The following is an 18,763-nucleotide window of genomic DNA, read 5'->3' as shown; positions in this document are numbered from 1 at the left end:
CAATTCATTCATTAAAAAAACCAAAGGGTAGCTAACAAACAGCCTTCCGCATTTCATACTGCATCAGGAACTGGTATGAAAATCAATCCAATACGATTGTCACAACTGACTAGTGGTGTGATGCTCCCTCTGGCATAATAATACTGACCCATGGCTGCATCCCAAATGGCTACATTCCCTATTGTGCACTACATAGGGTTCTGGTCAAAAGTAGTGCACTATGTAGGGAATAGTGGGCCAGTTGGGACACACTCCCAATCTCTTCCTTACTTTCATTCTCAACGACAAGCCTTGAGGCATTAAACTAACACTGTGCTTTTTAAAAGGTGTGTGCTCGGGTTCTCTTTCTCTGTGGTAGAGATAGTTATTACAGACAAGGCTGTGCTTTACAATGACATACAGTTTGTACAAAAGCAGAACTTCATTTTGTTAGACATCTTGTTGCAGACAAACCCCCCCGAGTTAACCAACTCTAATCTCAAACTTTTCCATTCAAAGTCACATACACCCATAATACACAATTTAGGGCTCTATTCAATCTGTAAAGTTGAAGCGTGACAGATTCCGCTATAGAAATGTTAAGGTAATTTCAGATTGAGCCGATATATGCAGTGTTTACCGTGAATTTAGTCTCCACTAAAGCAGGAACATTGCCTTTAAATGTAAAGCTGAACTTCCACGATACGGATTGAATAGAGACCACATGCACCAGGAAAATGTGCATACTCTTTCAGAAGAGTACGCTTTTTTGGAAAATTGAAACAAAAAATGAATACAAAGGTTTAACAAGGCACTGGACAAGTTTGATAGACTGGCACATTGTTGTTGGTAGACAACAGACTAGATGGGAAAGGGGGATGGAGAGAGGAGGGGAAGAGAAGAGTGGTCAAGGTCCTGCTCTCCTTTACATTTTAAGTGCAAGCAGTATTCTGTACCATAATATAAGCGTTAATAAATACCGTACAGGTGTCAACCTCTTCACTGGAGACCTGATCTGACATACTGTATCTGAGCATGTAAACTACTGAAACACTGTTGTTCTGTAACACTAGGGACAGGAGGTTCCTAACTGACCACGTGACAGGATCAGGAACAATTCTGGGTCCGAGTTACCTATAGCCAATAACTACAGCCCAGAGTTTTCCAGGTCAGTTGATGTGGTCAGGAAAAACTCATGGCCAAATGTCTGATTTCTATTGACGTGGAAACATACAAGGTTGAAATGGTGCCACTTCTGTGCACCAAGGCCAGACTCTGACTCGTGCACAGAGCATTCCATACACTGTAACTAGAGGGTATGCATTCTACCATGTTTCTTTATAATAGGCTTATAAGTGAATTCTAGAATTGTGCTTTAGTTGGTTTGTGCTATACTCACATCACTGGGCAGATAGAGCAGTATGTACCTTTCCATGTATACCTACCCCGACACAAAAATATACATATACTTGTTTTAACTATATGTTAAGTCAATATTTGGTACATCAACCAACCAAAAGAAAAAAGGTTTTTAAAAAGGTTCTTTTCTGGTCCTCTTTTCATACAAACAATAAAAAATGGCTTTAATAAGAAAAGTCTCAGCCGCTGTCATAGATAGCCAAGCTGAGACGGAGTACCTAGGTTGATCTGGAGAAGATGCACCAGCAGGCAGGATCACATTAGATTAGAGTTTGAGCTCCATCCCTCCAGCCATTAGTGGGGACAAAATCCTGTATAAGCCCCCACTGAGAGGTTCTGCTCTTGGGACACGAGCGAGGGATCAGGGGTGGTTGGTGGTGTGAAAGTGTGGCTCTGCAGACATCCAGGTAGTCTGATAAGAGTCAGGGTCATAGGTCATAGTCATAGGGGTCAAAAGGTTTCTGAGTCTGAGTCGTTTTCAGTGGTGCCCTGACTGGCACTTCCCTCGCTGGAGGGGCCAGAGGGGGCCTTGGGGCTACGAGGGTCCCGGGAACCCTTGTCCTGCCTGGATAGGGCCCTCAGGAGAGAACCTGGGGAGGGGACTCCGGAGCTGCAAGGGGAGTAGAAAGGCATCATGGTAGCCAGAATGAGAGCCAGACAGTCAGCCACCTCCCTGCTAGGAGCGCAAGCTAGAGCAGGCGTCAGACCTGGGGGAGAAAGAGGAGGGCAGAGAGAAGGAGAGTGGGCGAGATAGGGAGAAGAGGATGGGGAGAGAGAAAGAGGAGGGTGGGAGAGAGAGATGGTGTGGAGAAAGATGGTAGAGAGAGAGCAATAGGGAGGGGAAAGAAGTAGGGAAGAGGAAGGGAGAGAGAAGGGAAAATGGACAGAGAGAAAGAGGGGGAGGAAACATGGAAGAAGCGGGGAGAGCGAAGCAAAAAACAGAGAGAGAGATGGGGGGACAAGGGAAGGGAGGACAATGGGAGAAAGCAGCATTCCATTAGTACACAGCCAGCCCAGACAGCAGACAGTGCACAGACAACAGACAAGCAGACAGGGAATACATACAACATATACTGCACCTTTACAAGCATTTCACTACACCCGCTATAACAACTGCTACACACGTGTATGTGACAAATAACATTTGATTTGATTTTATATATATACAGTACCAGTCAAAAGTTTGGACACCTACTCATTCAAGGGTTTTTCTTTATTTTTTACTATTTTCTACATTGTAGAATTATAGTGAAGACATCAAAACTATGAAACAACACATATGGAATCATGTAGTAACCCCAAAAAATTATTTGAGATTTTTTAAATAGCCACCCTTTGCCTTGATGACAGCTTTGCACACTCTTGGCATTCTCTCAACCAGCTTTGCCTGGAATGCTTTTCCAACAGTCTTGAAGGAGTTCCCACATATGCTTAGCACTCGTTGGCTGCTTTTCCTTCACTCTGCCGTCCGACTCATCCCAAACCATCTCAATGGGTTGAGGTCGGGGGATTGTGGAGGCCAGGTCATCTGATGCAGCACTCCATCACTCTCCTTCTTGGTAAAATAGCCCTTACACAGCCTGGAGGTGTGTTGGGTCATTGTCCTGTTGAAAAACAAATTATAGTCCCACTAAGCCCAAACCAGATGGGATGGCGTATCGCTGCAGAATGCTGTGGTAGCCATGCTGGTTAAAAGAGCCTTGAATTCTAAATAAATCACAGACAGCGTCACCAGCAAAGCACCCCCACACCATAACACCTCCTCCTCCATGCTTTACGGTGGGAAATACAAATGTGGAGATCATCCGTTCATCCACACCGCATCTCACAAAGACACAGCGGTTGGAATCAAAAATCTCTAATTTGGACTCCAGACTAAAAGGACACATTTCCACCGGTCTAATGTCCATTGCTCGTGTTTCTTGGCCCAAGCAGGTCTCGTCTTCTTATTGGTGTCCTTTTGTAGTGGTTTCTTTGCAGCAATTCAACCATGAAGGCCTGATTCACAGTCTGCTCTGAACAGTTGATGTTGAGATGTGTCTGTGACTTCAACTCTGTGAAGCCTTTATTTGGGCTGCAATTTCTGATGCTGGTAGCTCTAATGAACTTATCCTCTGCAGCAGAGGTAACTCTGGTTCTTCCATTCCTGGGGTGGTCCTCATGAGACCCAGTTTCATCATAGCACTTGATGGTTTTTGCGGCTGCACTTGAAGAAACTTTCAAAGTTCTTGAAATGTTCCGTATTGACTGACCTTCATATCTTAAAGTAATGATGGACTGTCGTTTCTCTTTGCTTATTTGAGCTGTTCTTGCCATAATATGGACTTGGTCTTTTACCAAATTGGGCTATCTTCTGTATTCCCCCCCACCCCCTCACAACACAACTGATTGCCTCAAACGCATTAAGAAGGAAATAAATTCCACCTGTTAATTGAAATGCATTCCGGGTGACTACCTCATGAAGCTGGTTGAGAGAATGCCAAGTGTGCGCAAAGCTGTCATCAAGGCAAAGGGTGGCTATTAGCTTAGTGGGTAAGAGCGTTGTGCCAGTAACCGAAAGGTCGCTGGTTCTAATCCCCGAGCCGACTAGGTGAAAAATCTGTCGATGTGCCCTTAAGCAAGGCACTTAACCCTAATTGCTCATGTAAGTCGCTCTGGATAAGAGCGTCTGCTAAATGACTAAAAATGTAAAAATGTAAATATTTGAAGAATCTCAAATATAAAATATATTTAGATTTGTTGAACACTTTTTTGGTTACTACATGATTCCATATGTGTTATTTCATAGTTTTGATGTCTTCACTATTATTCTACAATGTAGAAAATAAAGTAAAAAGAAAGAAAAACCCTTGAATGAGTAGGTGTGTCCAAACTTTTGACTGGTAGTGTATATAACTCCTTATACATCATAATGAATACAAACCTAAATCCCTGGACATAATGACAAGGGCCTCAAGTTTTTCCTAGTCAGGTGACAAGGGTCAGGAAAAACTCCTGGCCCTAATAACAATACTCGACAGGTGGGACTGGGACTGGGCCAGAGAGCTACAAACCCGTTAGCTGCACCTCTAGCCTACCAGAGCACAGACAGACACAGACCGCTGTAGCTAGCTAATGTACATAGACATGCCAACACCACAGAACCACAGGCAGCTGAAATAATAGCAGCATGCAGTTAGACCCCTTTAACACACGGGTACTGGTTCATGCCCAGACCAGACCTTTAGACCTACCATTCTCATCCAACATCTGAACACTGGCCCCCCTGGACAGCAGGTCCTGGACAGCCTGTTTCAGACCGCTACGAGCCGCTAGGTGGAGGGGCCTGGGAGGGACAGAACAATCAGAAAGTTTGTAGTGTTTCTGTAGTGGGCTAAATCTGCAGGTTTTTTTTTTTTAGATCTAGACATTTCCACCCTAGAAGTAAATTGAGGTAGCTAGCGGACACAATATTTGGTTCTCGGTTCCGAGATTAACCATGGCCTATCTCTGACGAACACTTACGTCTGCAGTGCTGCGTTTGTGGCACCTATGAGAACAGTGTCCTTTAGCCTCTCCAGGATGAACAGAACACAATCCTCCTTTCCCTGAGAGAGGGTGAGGGGGATGGTGGTGGTGGGGGGGGGGGGGGGGGGGAGTGAAGACAAATTAATATATTATGCACTATGATTGTAAATATAGTATTTGTATGTGGTATGTCAAAGAAATAGGGAGCGAAATCTCCCTAGTGGACACTCACGCTACTGCAGGCCAGATGGAGGGCTGTGTTGCCATTCTGGTCGACCAAACCCAGGCTGGCGTTGGCACTGGTCAACAGCACCTCTACAGCTCCCACTCCTCCCTTCTCTGCAGCCATCATCAGCGCACTGCGCCCTGATTGGTCGACAGCATCCACAGGTGCATCATGGGACAGAAGCAGCTGGACACAGTCCACATGACCAGAGAACGCTGCAGCATGGAGTGGAGTCCTGAGAGAGAAAGGGGAGGATGTGTGAGGAGAGGAAAGGAAAACAGAATGAGGAAGAGAGAATAAAACACAGAAGTTAGAGATTGAGGACAGGCTGTGTGAGATACATCCGTATCTGATCCAGGAATGGGCAACTCCAATATGTATCTGAATCAGGTGTGTGATGACTTACCTATCCTTAGCATCCTTACAGCTGGCGATGTCTGATCCCATTGCCTCCAGCAGTAGTGAGGCACAGGATTCATGATCATTCACCCTGAGAAGCAAAACACAGAATGTTATCACTGTTGTCCATGAGGCAAAACACAGTCAACACTGACATCTATAGGCAATACTGTGCTTCATGTATGTGAAGACTTACACAGCACAGTGCAGGGGAGTGAAGGGGTTCCCGTCGATACAGCGACAACCTTTCTGCTCCAGCAGTACCTCCACACAGCCCTCGTGACCTGGACACACACAAGATTATTAGAACATGCAAACATAAAAAGGTATTTCACATAAAATACATACGTAGAGACAAAATCCTCAGGCACATTGATTGGAGATCAAGCCATGGTTTGAGGCAGGCCTGCAGTAGGTAGGTCTAGTGACTGACCATAGTAGCAGGCCCAGTGCAGGGGGGTGTACCCCTGGTGGTCTCGGAGGGGGGGCATGGGTGGTTCAGAACAAGCGATACTCAGCAGCTCAGCGAGCCAGGATGCGTGGCCCCTCGCTGCAGCCAGATGGAGGGCTGTTCGGCCCCTGGAGTCCCCCAGCAACACAGAGGCCTCCTGCTCCAACAGACACTGGACACACTCCTCCTGACCACACAGCAACTGGGAGAGGAGGAGGAAGAAAGAGAGGAGAGAGTGGCGATAAAGGGAAAATGGGAACGAGACAGAGATCACCTTTAAACTTTTAGACTGGACAAAGAGATCATGTTGTTTACAAGCTACCCAGAATTCAGTACAATCACACACACATCCATATACACATGACCAGTCACAGTCACACAGTTACAGCCATACACACACACACACTCACCCCAAGGTGCAGGGCGGTCAGGCCATGGCTGTCTGCTGTGTCTACAACAGCCTCTCTCTCCAGCAGCAGAGACACAGCGTCCACATGTCCCCCTGCCACCGCCAGCATCAGAGGAGTCCTGACAGGGACAGAGAGGGGACAGTCAGAGCGGGACAAACGGATCGGTAGACACATCCCCAATCCCAAATCAACCCCCATCCTGATGTACTAGTATTATGGGTTAGGTGGAATATTCACCATATTACTTACATCTATCCAATCAGACCTGAAAGGATTACATGGGTGTAAGCACTATGGCCAAAATTCTACCTCGCCTATCAGAGAGAAAGGTGAGCACAAGATATTACTATATAATGTATACCTTATCCAGTCCCTTTAGAACTACAACTGAACAAATATATAAAAGCAACATGCAACAATTTCAAAGATTTTACTGAGTTCCAGATCATTTAAGGAAATCAGTCGATTGAAATACATTTCACATGACTGGGAATACAGATATGCATCGGTTGGTCACAGATACCTTTAAAACAAAGTTAGGGGCGTGGATCAGAAAACCAGTCAGTATCTGGTGTGACCATCATTTGCCTCATGCATCGCGACACATTTCCTTCACATAGAGTTGATCAGGCTGTTGATTACGGCCTGTGGAATGTTGTTCCACTCCTCTTCAATGGCTGTGCAAAGTTGCTGGATATTGTCGGGAACTGGAACACGCTGTTGTACACGTCAATCCAGAGCATCCCAAACATGCTCAATGGGTGACATTTCTGGTGAGTATGCAGTTCATACAAGAACTGGGACATTTTCAGCTTCCAGGAATTGTGTACAGATCCTTGCGACATGGGGCCGTGTATTATCATGCTGAAACATGAAGTGATGGCGGCGGATGAATGGCACGACAATGGGCCTCAGGATCTCGTCACAGTATCTCTGTGCATTCAAATTGCCATTGTTAAAATGCAATTGTGTTCGTTGTCCGTAGCTTATGCCTGCCCATACCATAACCCCACTGCCACCATGGGCCCTGTGTTCACAATGTTGACATCAGTAAACCGCTCGCCCACACAACGCCATACACGCTGTCTGCAATCTGCCCGGTACAGTTGGAACCGGGATTCATCCGTGAAGAGCACACTTCTCCAGTGTGCCAGTGGCCATCGAAGATGAGCATTTTCCCACTGAAGTTGGTTATGACGCTGAACTGCAGTCAGGTTAAGACCCTGGTGAGGACGACGAGCACACAGATGAGCTTCCCTGAGAAGTTTGACAGTTTGTGACGAAATCCTTCGGTTGTGAAAACCCACAGTTTCATCACCTGTCCGGGTGGCTGGTCTCAGACGATCCCGCAGGTGAAGAAGCCAGATGTGGAGGTCCTGGGCTGGCGTGGTTACACGTGGTCTGTGGTTGTGAGGCCGGTTGGACGTACTGCCAAATTCTCTAAAATAACGTTGGAGGTGGCTTATGGTAGAGAAATTAACATTCAATTCTCTGGCTACAGCACTGGTGGACTTTCTTGCCGTCAGCATGCCAATTGCACGCTCCCTCTTGGGACATCTGTGGCATTGTGTTGTGTGACAAAACTGCACATTTTAGAATGGCCTTTTATTGTCCCCTCCACAAGGTGCACTTCTGTAATGATCATGCTGTTTAATCAGCTTCTTGATATGCCACACCTGTCAGGTGGATGGATTATCTTGGCAAAGTAGAAATGTTCACTAACAGGGATGTAAACAACTGTGTGCACAACATGAGAGAAATAAGCTTTTTGTGTATATGGGAAATTTCTGGGATCATTTATTTCAGCTCATGAAACATGGGACCAACACTTTAGATGTTGTGTTTATATTTTTGTTCAGTGTACATGAATGGTTACCATATTTCTAAAACCCATCCAATAGATGTACAATAGATTAATAGATGAATGGATTGGTCAACTCACTGTCCACGAGAGTCAGCGGCATCCACCAGGTCTGCACTGTCTTGGTCATCCAGCAGGAGGCGCACACACGACGTATGACCATTCATCACTAAGAACAGAGAGAGAGAGTGAGAAAGAGAAAGAGAGCGAGACGGGGCGAGAGAGAGAAAGAGAGAGAGAAAGAAAGAAAGAGCGCACGAGAGGGGGCGAGAGAGAGGAGAGAGAGGGGGGAGAGAGAAAGAGAGAGAGTGCGTGAGAGAGATAGAGAAAGTCAGACAGAGGAAACGGAGTACAGAACTAGTGCACACGGACTAGTGGAGGCTGCTGAGGGGAGGACGGATCATAATAATGTCTGGAACAGAGCGAATTGAATGGCATTAAACACATGGAAACCATGTTTGATGTTTTTGATACCTTATCACTTATTCCTCTCCAGCCATTACCACGTGCCCGTCCTCCCAAATTAAGGTGCCACCAACCTCATGTGACACGGACCACACAAAAGAGTACTTCAAATTCTCTCACACACACACACACAGTGGTCTCCATTACCTGCTAGGTGTACAGGGGTGCGTCCCCTGTTGGTGTCTGTGGTGCGTGGCGAGGCCCCCTGGCTGAGGAGGGTGTGGACACAGTCAGTGTGGCCCCTGAGGGCCGCTAGGGCAAGTGGAGTACGACCAGCCTCGTCCCCCTGGTCCACTTCCCTCTCCCCCTGCAGCAACACCTCCAGAGCCTGGGCATGGCCGTGGTATGCCTGGAGGATGGGGAGACATACAGACAGATTACACACACACCAGCTGTTGGCATTCAAAGACACAGTCTATGCAATGTATACTCTGTGGTAATGTTTGTATGGCTGTATATAAGTGATAATGCCAGTTATCCGTTTTCCCTGATCACGTGCCCTGACCATAAAAACAAGTATTTTTCCTGCTCATTCGCCCCCATTATAATGCATGGCAGTGAATGAGAAAATGCATGGCTAGAGTGGATATATGATAATGTATGTCTGCGTATTATAATGACTCACAGCGAGGTGCAGGGGGCTCCTGGCACTCAGAGATTCTGGGTCCTCCTGGTGACTCTCGTCTCGGTCCAACAGCTGAAACCACAACCACAGACCACACAGTTCACATCAAAACAAATCATTCAAATTCGGTAAGTGGTATTTGTGAGCTGTGTGTATTGACGATATCTTTACGATATTCTACACACAGATTCATTGTTAACTAGCAGATGGGGCAAAAGACAAGAGCCATCTCTGGATTATATAACCCAAAAAAATGGATTTCCTCATGTGTGGTTGCACTTGCGCAGATGATTTTGCATAAGCGTGTGTGTACTCACCAGCTCCAGGCAGTGTCTGTGGCCATAGGCTGCAGCATAGTGGACAGGACTATAGCCTTGCTTATCTTTCAGAGAGGCAGTAGCACCACTTTGCAACAGGAACTCCAGACATCTAGTACAAAAACACACAATATCGTCCGACGTAAACACTTCAATATTTCAATAAAGGTTATTAAAAAGTGAACAAAGCCTCAGACTGGGAGAGAATATGAGCGAGAGAGAGAGTCAGACATGTTCTACAGACATATGCAAAGGCTATTCAAACAAGCTGAGAGAGACAATGAGAGAAGGTATTGTCTGTCTGAACGGGTCTGTGTACACAGAGTAGAGAAAGAGGGACGTTCTCAAATAGTCCGAACCATAGGCACGGTTTGCACTGAGCCATAGTCTGTGCTGACTGACTACCTGGATGCCCAGATTGAGGCAGTAATACTCATAGAAATAAACTAGTATACTCACAGTGCAGCCTCCTTCTCCTTCTCTGCCTGGACCCCTTCACTCTCTGGCTCCAGAGCCTGACGTCGCCTTTACAACACAAGACACACAGCAGAAAAATATTAAGACATTCGCAATACGCCATTTTTTCTGACAATAGCTTAGGCAAAGATAAATTCTATGGGAAAAGTGGGGTTTAGATGGACTTTCTATTATTCAGGGGTCGTATTCAGGGTCACCAAGCGTTTACAGCTGTGCTAGTCTGAATTTCCTGCTATTAAAACAATCAGGGGTGTGAACACTGAGCATACTTAAGTCTGCTGCCGACTTGGGATGGGCATTTGAAATGATTTCACTATTCGAATAATATCATGACATTTCTTCGGATATCCAGATTGTTTTTTGACTGCTATTCTCCGGTAGTTTTTAGCTAACAGTCAGCAACAGTGACAGAGATCTCTGATGTTCACCGTGATAGATTCCGTTTCAAAAACGTTTCCTGAGTGTTTTGCATTGATCTGTGTCAGATATAGTGGAATCTCCGTTAGAGGCTATTTGAAGTGGGGAAAATACAATAGGCTACCGTTGTCAGGGCTGACTGGAGGTTTAAATCCACTTTGCCTTTTCATGTAAAGCACAACATGAGAGAGAGTGTGATGAGGCGGTGTTGAAGGAGTCAGGCGCAGGAGGGTAAATCACAGAATAACAGGCTTTAATCCGCAAAATACAGGTTAATATAGAAATGCGTCAAACACACTCCAGGGCACAAAACAGGCGCACTGGAAAATACAAGGCGCACTGGAAAATACTCCCGTCGATACAAAATACACGCGCTCCACCGAGCTTCACTAACCTCCACAATAAACAATCACCCACACAGACAAGGAAGCAGAGGGAACACTTATACCATGACTAATGAGGGAATAAGGACCAGGTGTGTGTGATTGAAGACAAGACAAATGGAGTGATGATAAATGGATCGGCAGTAGCTAGTAAGCCGGTGACACCGAACGCCGAAACCTGCCCGAACAAGGAGGGGAGGCAGCCTCGGCGGAAGTCGTGACAGAGAGAAAATTAACTCGAAAATAAAATAATTTATTTGTGCGTCTTCAGAACTGTAGGCTATGTTTACAGTGCTAACTATTAAAATAAAAATGCTTTCAAAAATGAATAGTGATCGAATACTAACGTCCGTTCGGATATTCGAATAACCATGCCCATCCCTAGTACGTACAGACACCTAGTTAGTTATCTTTAATTAATCTCTCCTTGTTTGTCTTTCAAGCATCCACATGGGTTTGTATCTTCCTGATATCCAATAAGGAGGGGACTCGCAGCGCGTGGAGCTTCTTAATTAGAACCATGTTGTATTTAGCACTTGGCTACGCAGACGCTCGTTCACGTGAGCGAGCGGTGTGGGTGAAATTATTGAATAACATGTAAGTGTACATTTATTTTGCAACGCTCGTGCACGCAACGTGGCCGGTGTAGTTTGCATGTAAGACAAATGTTCACTTAGTCGTGCATTGCTGTATATTGGAGACTAAGTGGGAATTTAACTCTTAAGTGGAAGTTAGGATTCATCCCTAAGTCTGGTCAGTGAGCTTCACCTCCTGTCCAGGTCAGAGGCAGCTGCGTAGTGCAGGCCAGAGCGCCCCCACTGGTCAGTGGCGTTAATGCAGGTCCCACACGACACCAGGGTCTCCAGGCACTGATAGTGACGACTGGCCGCTGCATAGTGGAGAGGGGTCCTGGAGAGAGAGAGACACACAGACAGATGGACAGAGACAGACGGACAGACACACAAGGACAGTGTTATACGCCAGCACATTGAGATGAGTCACACTTTAGAGTGCAACAAAAATATGAAGCGTGGACTAAAGTGTTGAGTCAGAGGACTCAAATTGCTGTGACCACACAAACACACCTACACAGGAACTGGAGAGAGGAACTGACAGAAATAGACCACAAACGGATGCAGCCCCCACTCTAAGCTCTGTTCTCTTTCTCCATGATGTCCTTTCAGCAGGGTCCTCACCTCAGTAAGAACCAGCTTTCAACTCCTGTTCATCTGCCCCTACTTCAGACTTCCCCCCACCCTTCTACCTGTCCTCTAAGAGAACTCACCTGCCACACTTGTCCCTCCGGTTGTGGTCCCCACCGCTGCTCAAAAGCAACTTCACACACTCCACATTACTGCAGAACGAGGAAGAGGGAGAGGGAGAGGGAGAGGGAGAGGGAGAGGGAGAGGGAGAGGGAGAGGGAGAGGGAGAGGGAGAGGGAGAGGAGAATAGATTTTATAATCATGACAAATTCTGTTTTGAATACAGTGACATGAAGAAAGATGTACAGAGACAGAAACAGACAGACACCTGATGAAGCCCTTCTGACAGAAATTGTGAAATAAACTGTACAGGAGCATATACAGCGTGCAGGTATTTCTCTCTCTTCCTCAGACACACACAAACACATAGAGAGAGAGACTCACCCCCCGGCGGCGGCAGCGTGTAGACAGGTCCTCCCCAGTGCGTCTGGGGTGTCGATCTGGAAGCCTGCAGACAGGGCCGAGGATGAGGGGTCGTTACTGAGGGGACACATTATGCTATACCTCCTTCCTAAAGGGGGTGACGTACACAGGGAGAGAGGGAGGGAGGCAACATACAGCCACATAGCAAGGAAGACAGTGGAAGAAAGTGGGAGAGACACATGGGACAGGGAGGTGGAGAAAGAGACAGGTGTTAATGCAGGAAAACACATAGGATTACAAGGTGAGAGACAGGCAGGCTAGAAAACACACAGGATTACAATGTGAGGTAAAGTGAGAGACAGGCAGGCTGAGATATAATCTAATACTCTTACTTCTACACATACTTCTACTCTGAAAGCACACAAAACAGAGGAAGCGAGAAAGAGTGTAGGCAGGGGAAGCATGCTATGAGTTAAGGACTGTTTCGTGCAGAGTTCTATTTGAATCCCCATCACACGTTGGTCCTGCCTAGAATCTGGGTATGCTGGGTCAAACCATTGTAGTCAGTAAAGGGGGAGGGGGGTTAACAGCTATGGATACTGAAGTCTATGAATATTGCCCTTAAACCACCCCTCTAACCCTGTGGTTCAAGCCGGCTGTCTCCTCAGCACAAATAAAACTGTGCAGCTGCACTGAGTGCTCCAGCTCATGTAAATCACTCAACATCAAAGGCCTTCCTTTGTTGTTTTCCTACAGTAGCGGCCTCAGAGCCCTCACAGAGCTCAGTTTCCCCCTACCATATGGGTCTGACCCCACAGTCAAGTGAAACTGCACAGATCCTTTCAAACAGAGCCTGAGATTTCCAGACTAGAGCCAAAATTGTCTCTAGATAGAAGTTTGCCAGTATCTATCAAACAATCAGGTCTCTTATTTCAAGAGCACTAGCTTAGACAAATTATTGTCTGCAAGGAGAGAAACAGCTAGCAATGCCTGATCAGACCATCTCTGTATGCTGGCCCAATGCCTGTCTGTGTTCGCAGGCCCATTGCCTTGTATTGCTGTCAGAGGAACAATGTGACTCCAATCTGACCAAGGCTGAATAGTTCCCCTGTTGAGGAATTCAGGACTGGAAAACAGCAATAAGACATTCCTGTTCTTTGTCCAAGGAAGAGGGTGAAACAGAGTACACACAGCCAATGGCTTTGTGCCGGTGCTGGTAGGTTACCTGAGGAGAGCAGCTTCCGGCAGCAGTCTGAGTGGGCGTTCATAGCAGCTAGGTGCAGAGGGAACATACCATGGACCCCTCGTCTGCAGAGAGAGAGAGAAAGAGGTCTTTACTATAAATACATACTGTACTGCTATATATTACACCAAAACAAGTGAAAGAAAAGGGATCCAAGCATTTATTCCCCCACGTGCACACACACACACACACCACACACACACACACACACACACACACACACACACCTTGTGCAGTCGGCTCCGCTGGTGATGAGTGTGTTAATGAGGAGCTCGTGACCATAGCGAGCAGCGATGTGAAGAGGAGTGTTTCCATCCTTGTCCACACTGTCAATCTCACCACCTACAGTACAGTAAGCACAGTTTAGTCAATAAGGACAATTACAATAATCCTTGTGAACTCACACACACACACACACACACACACACACACACGTCTTACCATTCTGGATGAGTGTCTGGGAGCGAGTAAAGCGGCCGTGGACCGCTGTCATGTGGAGGGGGCTCTTCCCATCCCGACTCTGAGAGAGAGAAAAAAGATGGGAGTGATACCAACAGTGGAATAGACTGAAATAAAGACTAACATGAGAGTCAGTCAGAGAAAGACAGATCCAGAGACAGTCAGTAACCAGGTTTCCATCCAACTATTTTTATGCGAGTAAAGTACCTGTCGGATAAAAAAAACCAATGACAGGCCTGATGGAAACAGCAATTGCCGGTAAACTTTCCTTAAAGCTGCAATATGTTACTTTTTGGGCGACCCGACCAAATTCACATAGAAATTTGTGTTATAGATCTGTCATTCTCATTGAAAGTCTTAAGTTTTGTTTTTGCGTCTTTTACTTTCGGTTTTGTACACCAGCTTCAAACAGCTGAAAATACTATATTTTAGGTTATGGAAAATATATTTCACAGCTGTTTAGATGGTACAATGATTCTCTACATTATACTTGCTTGTTTTGCCACAAACTGAAATTAAGTGAACTTCTGTATTCCAATTTTTGCAACCAGGAAATGGCGGAGCGATTTCGGCATAGTGCATCTTTAAATGTCAACAGAACAAAATAGGGCTGGAGAATTACACAGGGGTGGAGAATTTTTGGGAAGGTGAAATACATCACTCGACAAATGGCAGTTGATAGAATAACCATGTCGCAGTAAACTTGCAGAAACACGATGCTATGTTGTATGGTCCTCCTGCTACAACTTTGAAAAGCACGCACAGTTTATTAGGTTACAGATGAAATAAGTTATGATGAACTTCACAGGGTGGTGAAAGTACACGGTGATGAGCTTGATGCTCCTTTCCGATAAATATTAAGGGTCTTCATTTGTATTCTGGTGACATGATGATCGGTGATTGGCTCCCAATTGACAAATCAAAATGATCTCGCTCTTATACATAATCTCATCATGTGCACTATATCATTGCGCACAGCTTTTAATTCACAAGAAGCCAGTTTGATGGAAACATACCGCTGCTGGTAAAATCCTCATATTAGTCTGTGATAAACAGCAAATGTGGCAACTCTGGTCTTGGCAGATGCGCTCCAGCCAACAGCTGGTAGATACAGTGCAGAGGGTACATGATGAGATTATGTATAAGATGGAAACCAAGCTAGTCATAGCATTCATTCTCTCCCAGACAGAAACAGCGTCTATCCCCACCTGGACGTTGACGTCAGCCCCGTTGTTGACTAGGAACTCCAGACAGAGGGCTCCGTGGGTGGAGGCTGCAGCGAAGTGCAGTGGGGTGAAACCCTTGTTGTTGGGCTGGCTGACGTTAGCCCCGTAGTCTATCAGCTCACTGACCACAGCATCCTGACCGTTGAAACATGCCACGTGCAGAGCTGTGTTACCAAACGCATTGGCCTCATCTATCTGCAGTCACAGAGGAGCGGAGAGCAAGTCAACATTCCACATTATGTGTGTGTGCGCGCGCGTGTGTGTTTGTGTGCATGCGTCCATTTCTTCATACCTCCACGGCCAGGTTGAGTAGGTGTTTGACCACAGCGATCTGACCATTAGAAGCGGCCGTGTGTAGTGGAGTGTAACCACGTTTATCCTTACAGCTGACCTCTGCCCCCTGGCTGACCAGCAGACACACTACATCCAGATGACCTGCAGGGGGCCCACCATAGCACACTCAATGTACAGTCCTCCACTTAAAAATGTTTAGCAACATCAGTAATCTTACAAGAAAGTCACCATTCAAAACCATAATGTTTCCATCAAATGTTCAGCAATATGAGTAATCCCACAATAAACCAACCAATGTTGTTTGGCTCTGTTTTCGGACTATTAGGTGACTCATACATACTATTTCCATTTCACATATAAAGATCTGAATGCCTGAAGCAGACTTGGTACAGAGAGGTACACTCTATAATGTCTATATGTCTCACCCATATATGCTGCCCAGTGCAGGGCGCGGCCATCTTTCTTATCGAAGGCATTAATGTTGGCTCCCTTAGCCAGTAGCAGGTTAACCATCTGAAATGGAGAGGGGAAAAAGATAGTGAGAGACAGAAAGAAAGTGGAAAGGAGGGAGAGGGGAGTGTGTGAGCGGTGTGTTTCAGTGGTGAGTCAGGTCTGTGTGTGTGTACTTCGGAGGGCCAAGAGTGGGCGAGGCTCTTTATGTAACCATTCTAAATATGTAAATCAGACTAGTATTTAAGCAAAAACAACTATTCAAATATGTGCCTGTGTAACTTTACCTTTACTACCTATTATGCTGCTTGTGTGGGCAAAAATATTTAAATACAGTTGTCGTCACTCACTAGCCATTCAGAGGGCAAGATGGCACCATTACCATATTTCCTACACCTCTATCCAAGTCTTTCAGATCTACAACGAACAAAAATATAAACGCAACATGTAAAGTGTTGGTCCCATGTTTCATGAGCTGAAATAAAAGATCCCAGACATTTTCCATAAACACAAAAAGCATATTTCTCTCAAATGTTGTGCACAAATTTGTTTACATCCCTGTTAGTGAGCATTTCTCATTTGCCAAGATAATCCATCCACCTGACAGGTGTGGCATATCAAGAAGCTGATTAAACAGCATGATCATTACACAGGTGCACCTTGTGCTGGGGACAATTAAAGGCCATTCTAAAATCTGCAGTTTGGTCACACAACACAATGCCACAGATGTCTCAAGTTTTGAGGGAGCGTGCAATTGGCATGCTGACTGTAGGGATGTCCACCAGAGCTGTTGCCAAATAATTGAATGTTTATTTCTCTACTATAAGCCGCATCCAACGTCGCTTTAGAGAATTTGCCAGTACGTCCAACTGGCCTCACAACCGCTGATATGGCGTCATATGGGTGAGGGGTTTGCTGATGTCAACGTTGTGAACAGAGTGCCCCATGGTGGCGGTGGGGTTATGGTATGGGCAGGCATAAACTACGAACAACGAACACAATTGCATTTTATCGATGGCAATTTGAATGCACATACTGTGACGAGATCCTGAGGCCCATTGTCGTGCCATTCATCCGCCGCCATCACCTCATGTTTCAGCATGATATTGCACGGCCCCATGTCGCAAGGGTCTGTACACAATTCCTGGAAGCTGAACATGTCCCAGTTCTTCCATGGCCTGCAAACTCACCAGACATGTCACCCATTGAGCATGTTTGGGATGCTCAGATCGACGTGTACGACAGCGTGTTTCAGTTCCCGCAAATATCCAGCAACTTCGCACAGCCATTGAAGAGGAGTGGGACAACATTACACAATTAACAGACTAATCAACTCGATGCGAAGGAGATGTGTCGCGCTGCATGAGGCAAATGGTGGTCACACCAGATACTGACTGGTTTTCTGATCCACAGCCCTATCTGTGACCAACAGATGCATATCTGTATTCCCAGTCATGTGAAATCCATAGATTAAGGCCTAATAAATTCATTTCAAATGACTGATTTCCTTATATGAACTGTAACTCAGTAAAATCTTTGAAATTGTTGCACGTTGCATTTATATTTTTGTTCAGTATACATGGAGTGCCTAGGCCCTAGGCGATTGTCTCACTAGGGGTTGATTGCATTTCACTTCCTGAATTGGGCATTTGTATGGATGTACATAAGAGATATAAATAAAATATGTGATCCCCCAGTCTGTAGTACCTCAGTGTGCCCGTTGAGGGCGGCGTGGTGCAGGGCGGTGCGCCCCCCGCGGTCCGACACGTTGACGCTGCTCAGCAGGGGGATGATGACCTCAGCGCAGCGCAGGGCCTTGTTGGCCGCGGCAACGTGAAGCGGCGTCTGCCAGTTCTTATCCCGCGCATTCACGTCAGCAGAGTGACGGATCAGCACGCGAACCGCCTCCTGTAGACCAGTGTTAGAACAGCATGAGACGTGTGAGGAGAGTAGAGACAGTACAATGTGTGTGTGTGTGTTCCGTAAGCAGCATAGAGAGAAGAACATGTATACAGGAAATGCCTTTAAACATTCATGAATGTACATGCCTCTGTAAACAGAGACGCAAACATTCAACAACTAGACATAAACCGAGATGCACATATTAATAGTTCATACACAAGCCCACACATTAGTGAGTGAGTCAGTCAATCCTAAACTATCCTAGCCATGTTGAACTACCAGTTTACTCCAGGGGACTGACACAGAGATTTGTGTTGGCTGTGTTGATAAATTGATACGGCTCTGCTATGGATATGGTTCTGGTTTCTATGCTGAATGTGCTACTGACTGACTGGCTCTCAGAGCAGAGAGGGGTGGACGATGGTCAGGCTGGTGATTGTAGCAGAGTGTGCTCTCCTCTCCTCTCTACCACAGATCCTGCTGGGCAGCTTAGGCTTGGTTTAGCATCTTACCACCTGTGTCTCAGCATGGGGCCCTAAGAATGTGTCGCCATGCTGTTTGGCCTGTCACTGTATGTCATGAGAAATACGTGTGTGTGAGTGTGTGTCAGGGCCACAGTACACTCACA

General features: G+C 46.0%; 1 protein-coding gene across 1 annotated transcript in view; it reads right to left on the bottom strand.

Annotated features, from left to right (window-relative positions):
• Positions 1–30: 30 nt before the first annotated feature.
• Positions 31–18,763, bottom strand: part of LOC311143435 (serine/threonine-protein phosphatase 6 regulatory ankyrin repeat subunit C-like) — a gene marked incomplete at its 5' end in the record, with an annotated part of 21,530 nt that continues 2,797 nt past the window's right edge. Inside the window, 23 exons of the mRNA XM_084179252.1 lie at positions 31–2,105; positions 4,632–4,723; positions 4,903–4,985; positions 5,138–5,366; positions 5,538–5,621; positions 5,727–5,814; positions 5,964–6,183; positions 6,392–6,509; positions 8,334–8,421; positions 8,865–9,066; positions 9,343–9,414; positions 9,660–9,771; positions 10,119–10,184; positions 11,705–11,845; positions 12,222–12,290; positions 12,583–12,646; positions 13,787–13,869; positions 14,032–14,146; positions 14,246–14,324; positions 15,472–15,684; positions 15,782–15,924; positions 16,209–16,296; positions 17,941–18,141. Coding sequence (XP_084035378.1) covers positions 1,849–2,105; positions 4,632–4,723; positions 4,903–4,985; positions 5,138–5,366; positions 5,538–5,621; positions 5,727–5,814; positions 5,964–6,183; positions 6,392–6,509; positions 8,334–8,421; positions 8,865–9,066; positions 9,343–9,414; positions 9,660–9,771; positions 10,119–10,184; positions 11,705–11,845; positions 12,222–12,290; positions 12,583–12,646; positions 13,787–13,869; positions 14,032–14,146; positions 14,246–14,324; positions 15,472–15,684; positions 15,782–15,924; positions 16,209–16,296; positions 17,941–18,141 — 2,907 coding nt within the window. The 3' untranslated portion in view covers positions 31–1,848. The remainder of the gene's footprint in view (positions 2,106–4,631; positions 4,724–4,902; positions 4,986–5,137; positions 5,367–5,537; positions 5,622–5,726; positions 5,815–5,963; positions 6,184–6,391; positions 6,510–8,333; positions 8,422–8,864; positions 9,067–9,342; positions 9,415–9,659; positions 9,772–10,118; positions 10,185–11,704; positions 11,846–12,221; positions 12,291–12,582; positions 12,647–13,786; positions 13,870–14,031; positions 14,147–14,245; positions 14,325–15,471; positions 15,685–15,781; positions 15,925–16,208; positions 16,297–17,940; positions 18,142–18,763) is intronic.

This window comes from Coregonus lavaretus (genome assembly GCF_964263955.1).
Source record: "Coregonus lavaretus genome assembly, chromosome: 16".
Lineage (NCBI taxonomy): Eukaryota > Metazoa > Chordata > Actinopteri > Salmoniformes > Salmonidae > Coregonus > Coregonus lavaretus.
This window is presented reverse-complemented; position numbering and strand designations above follow the sequence as displayed.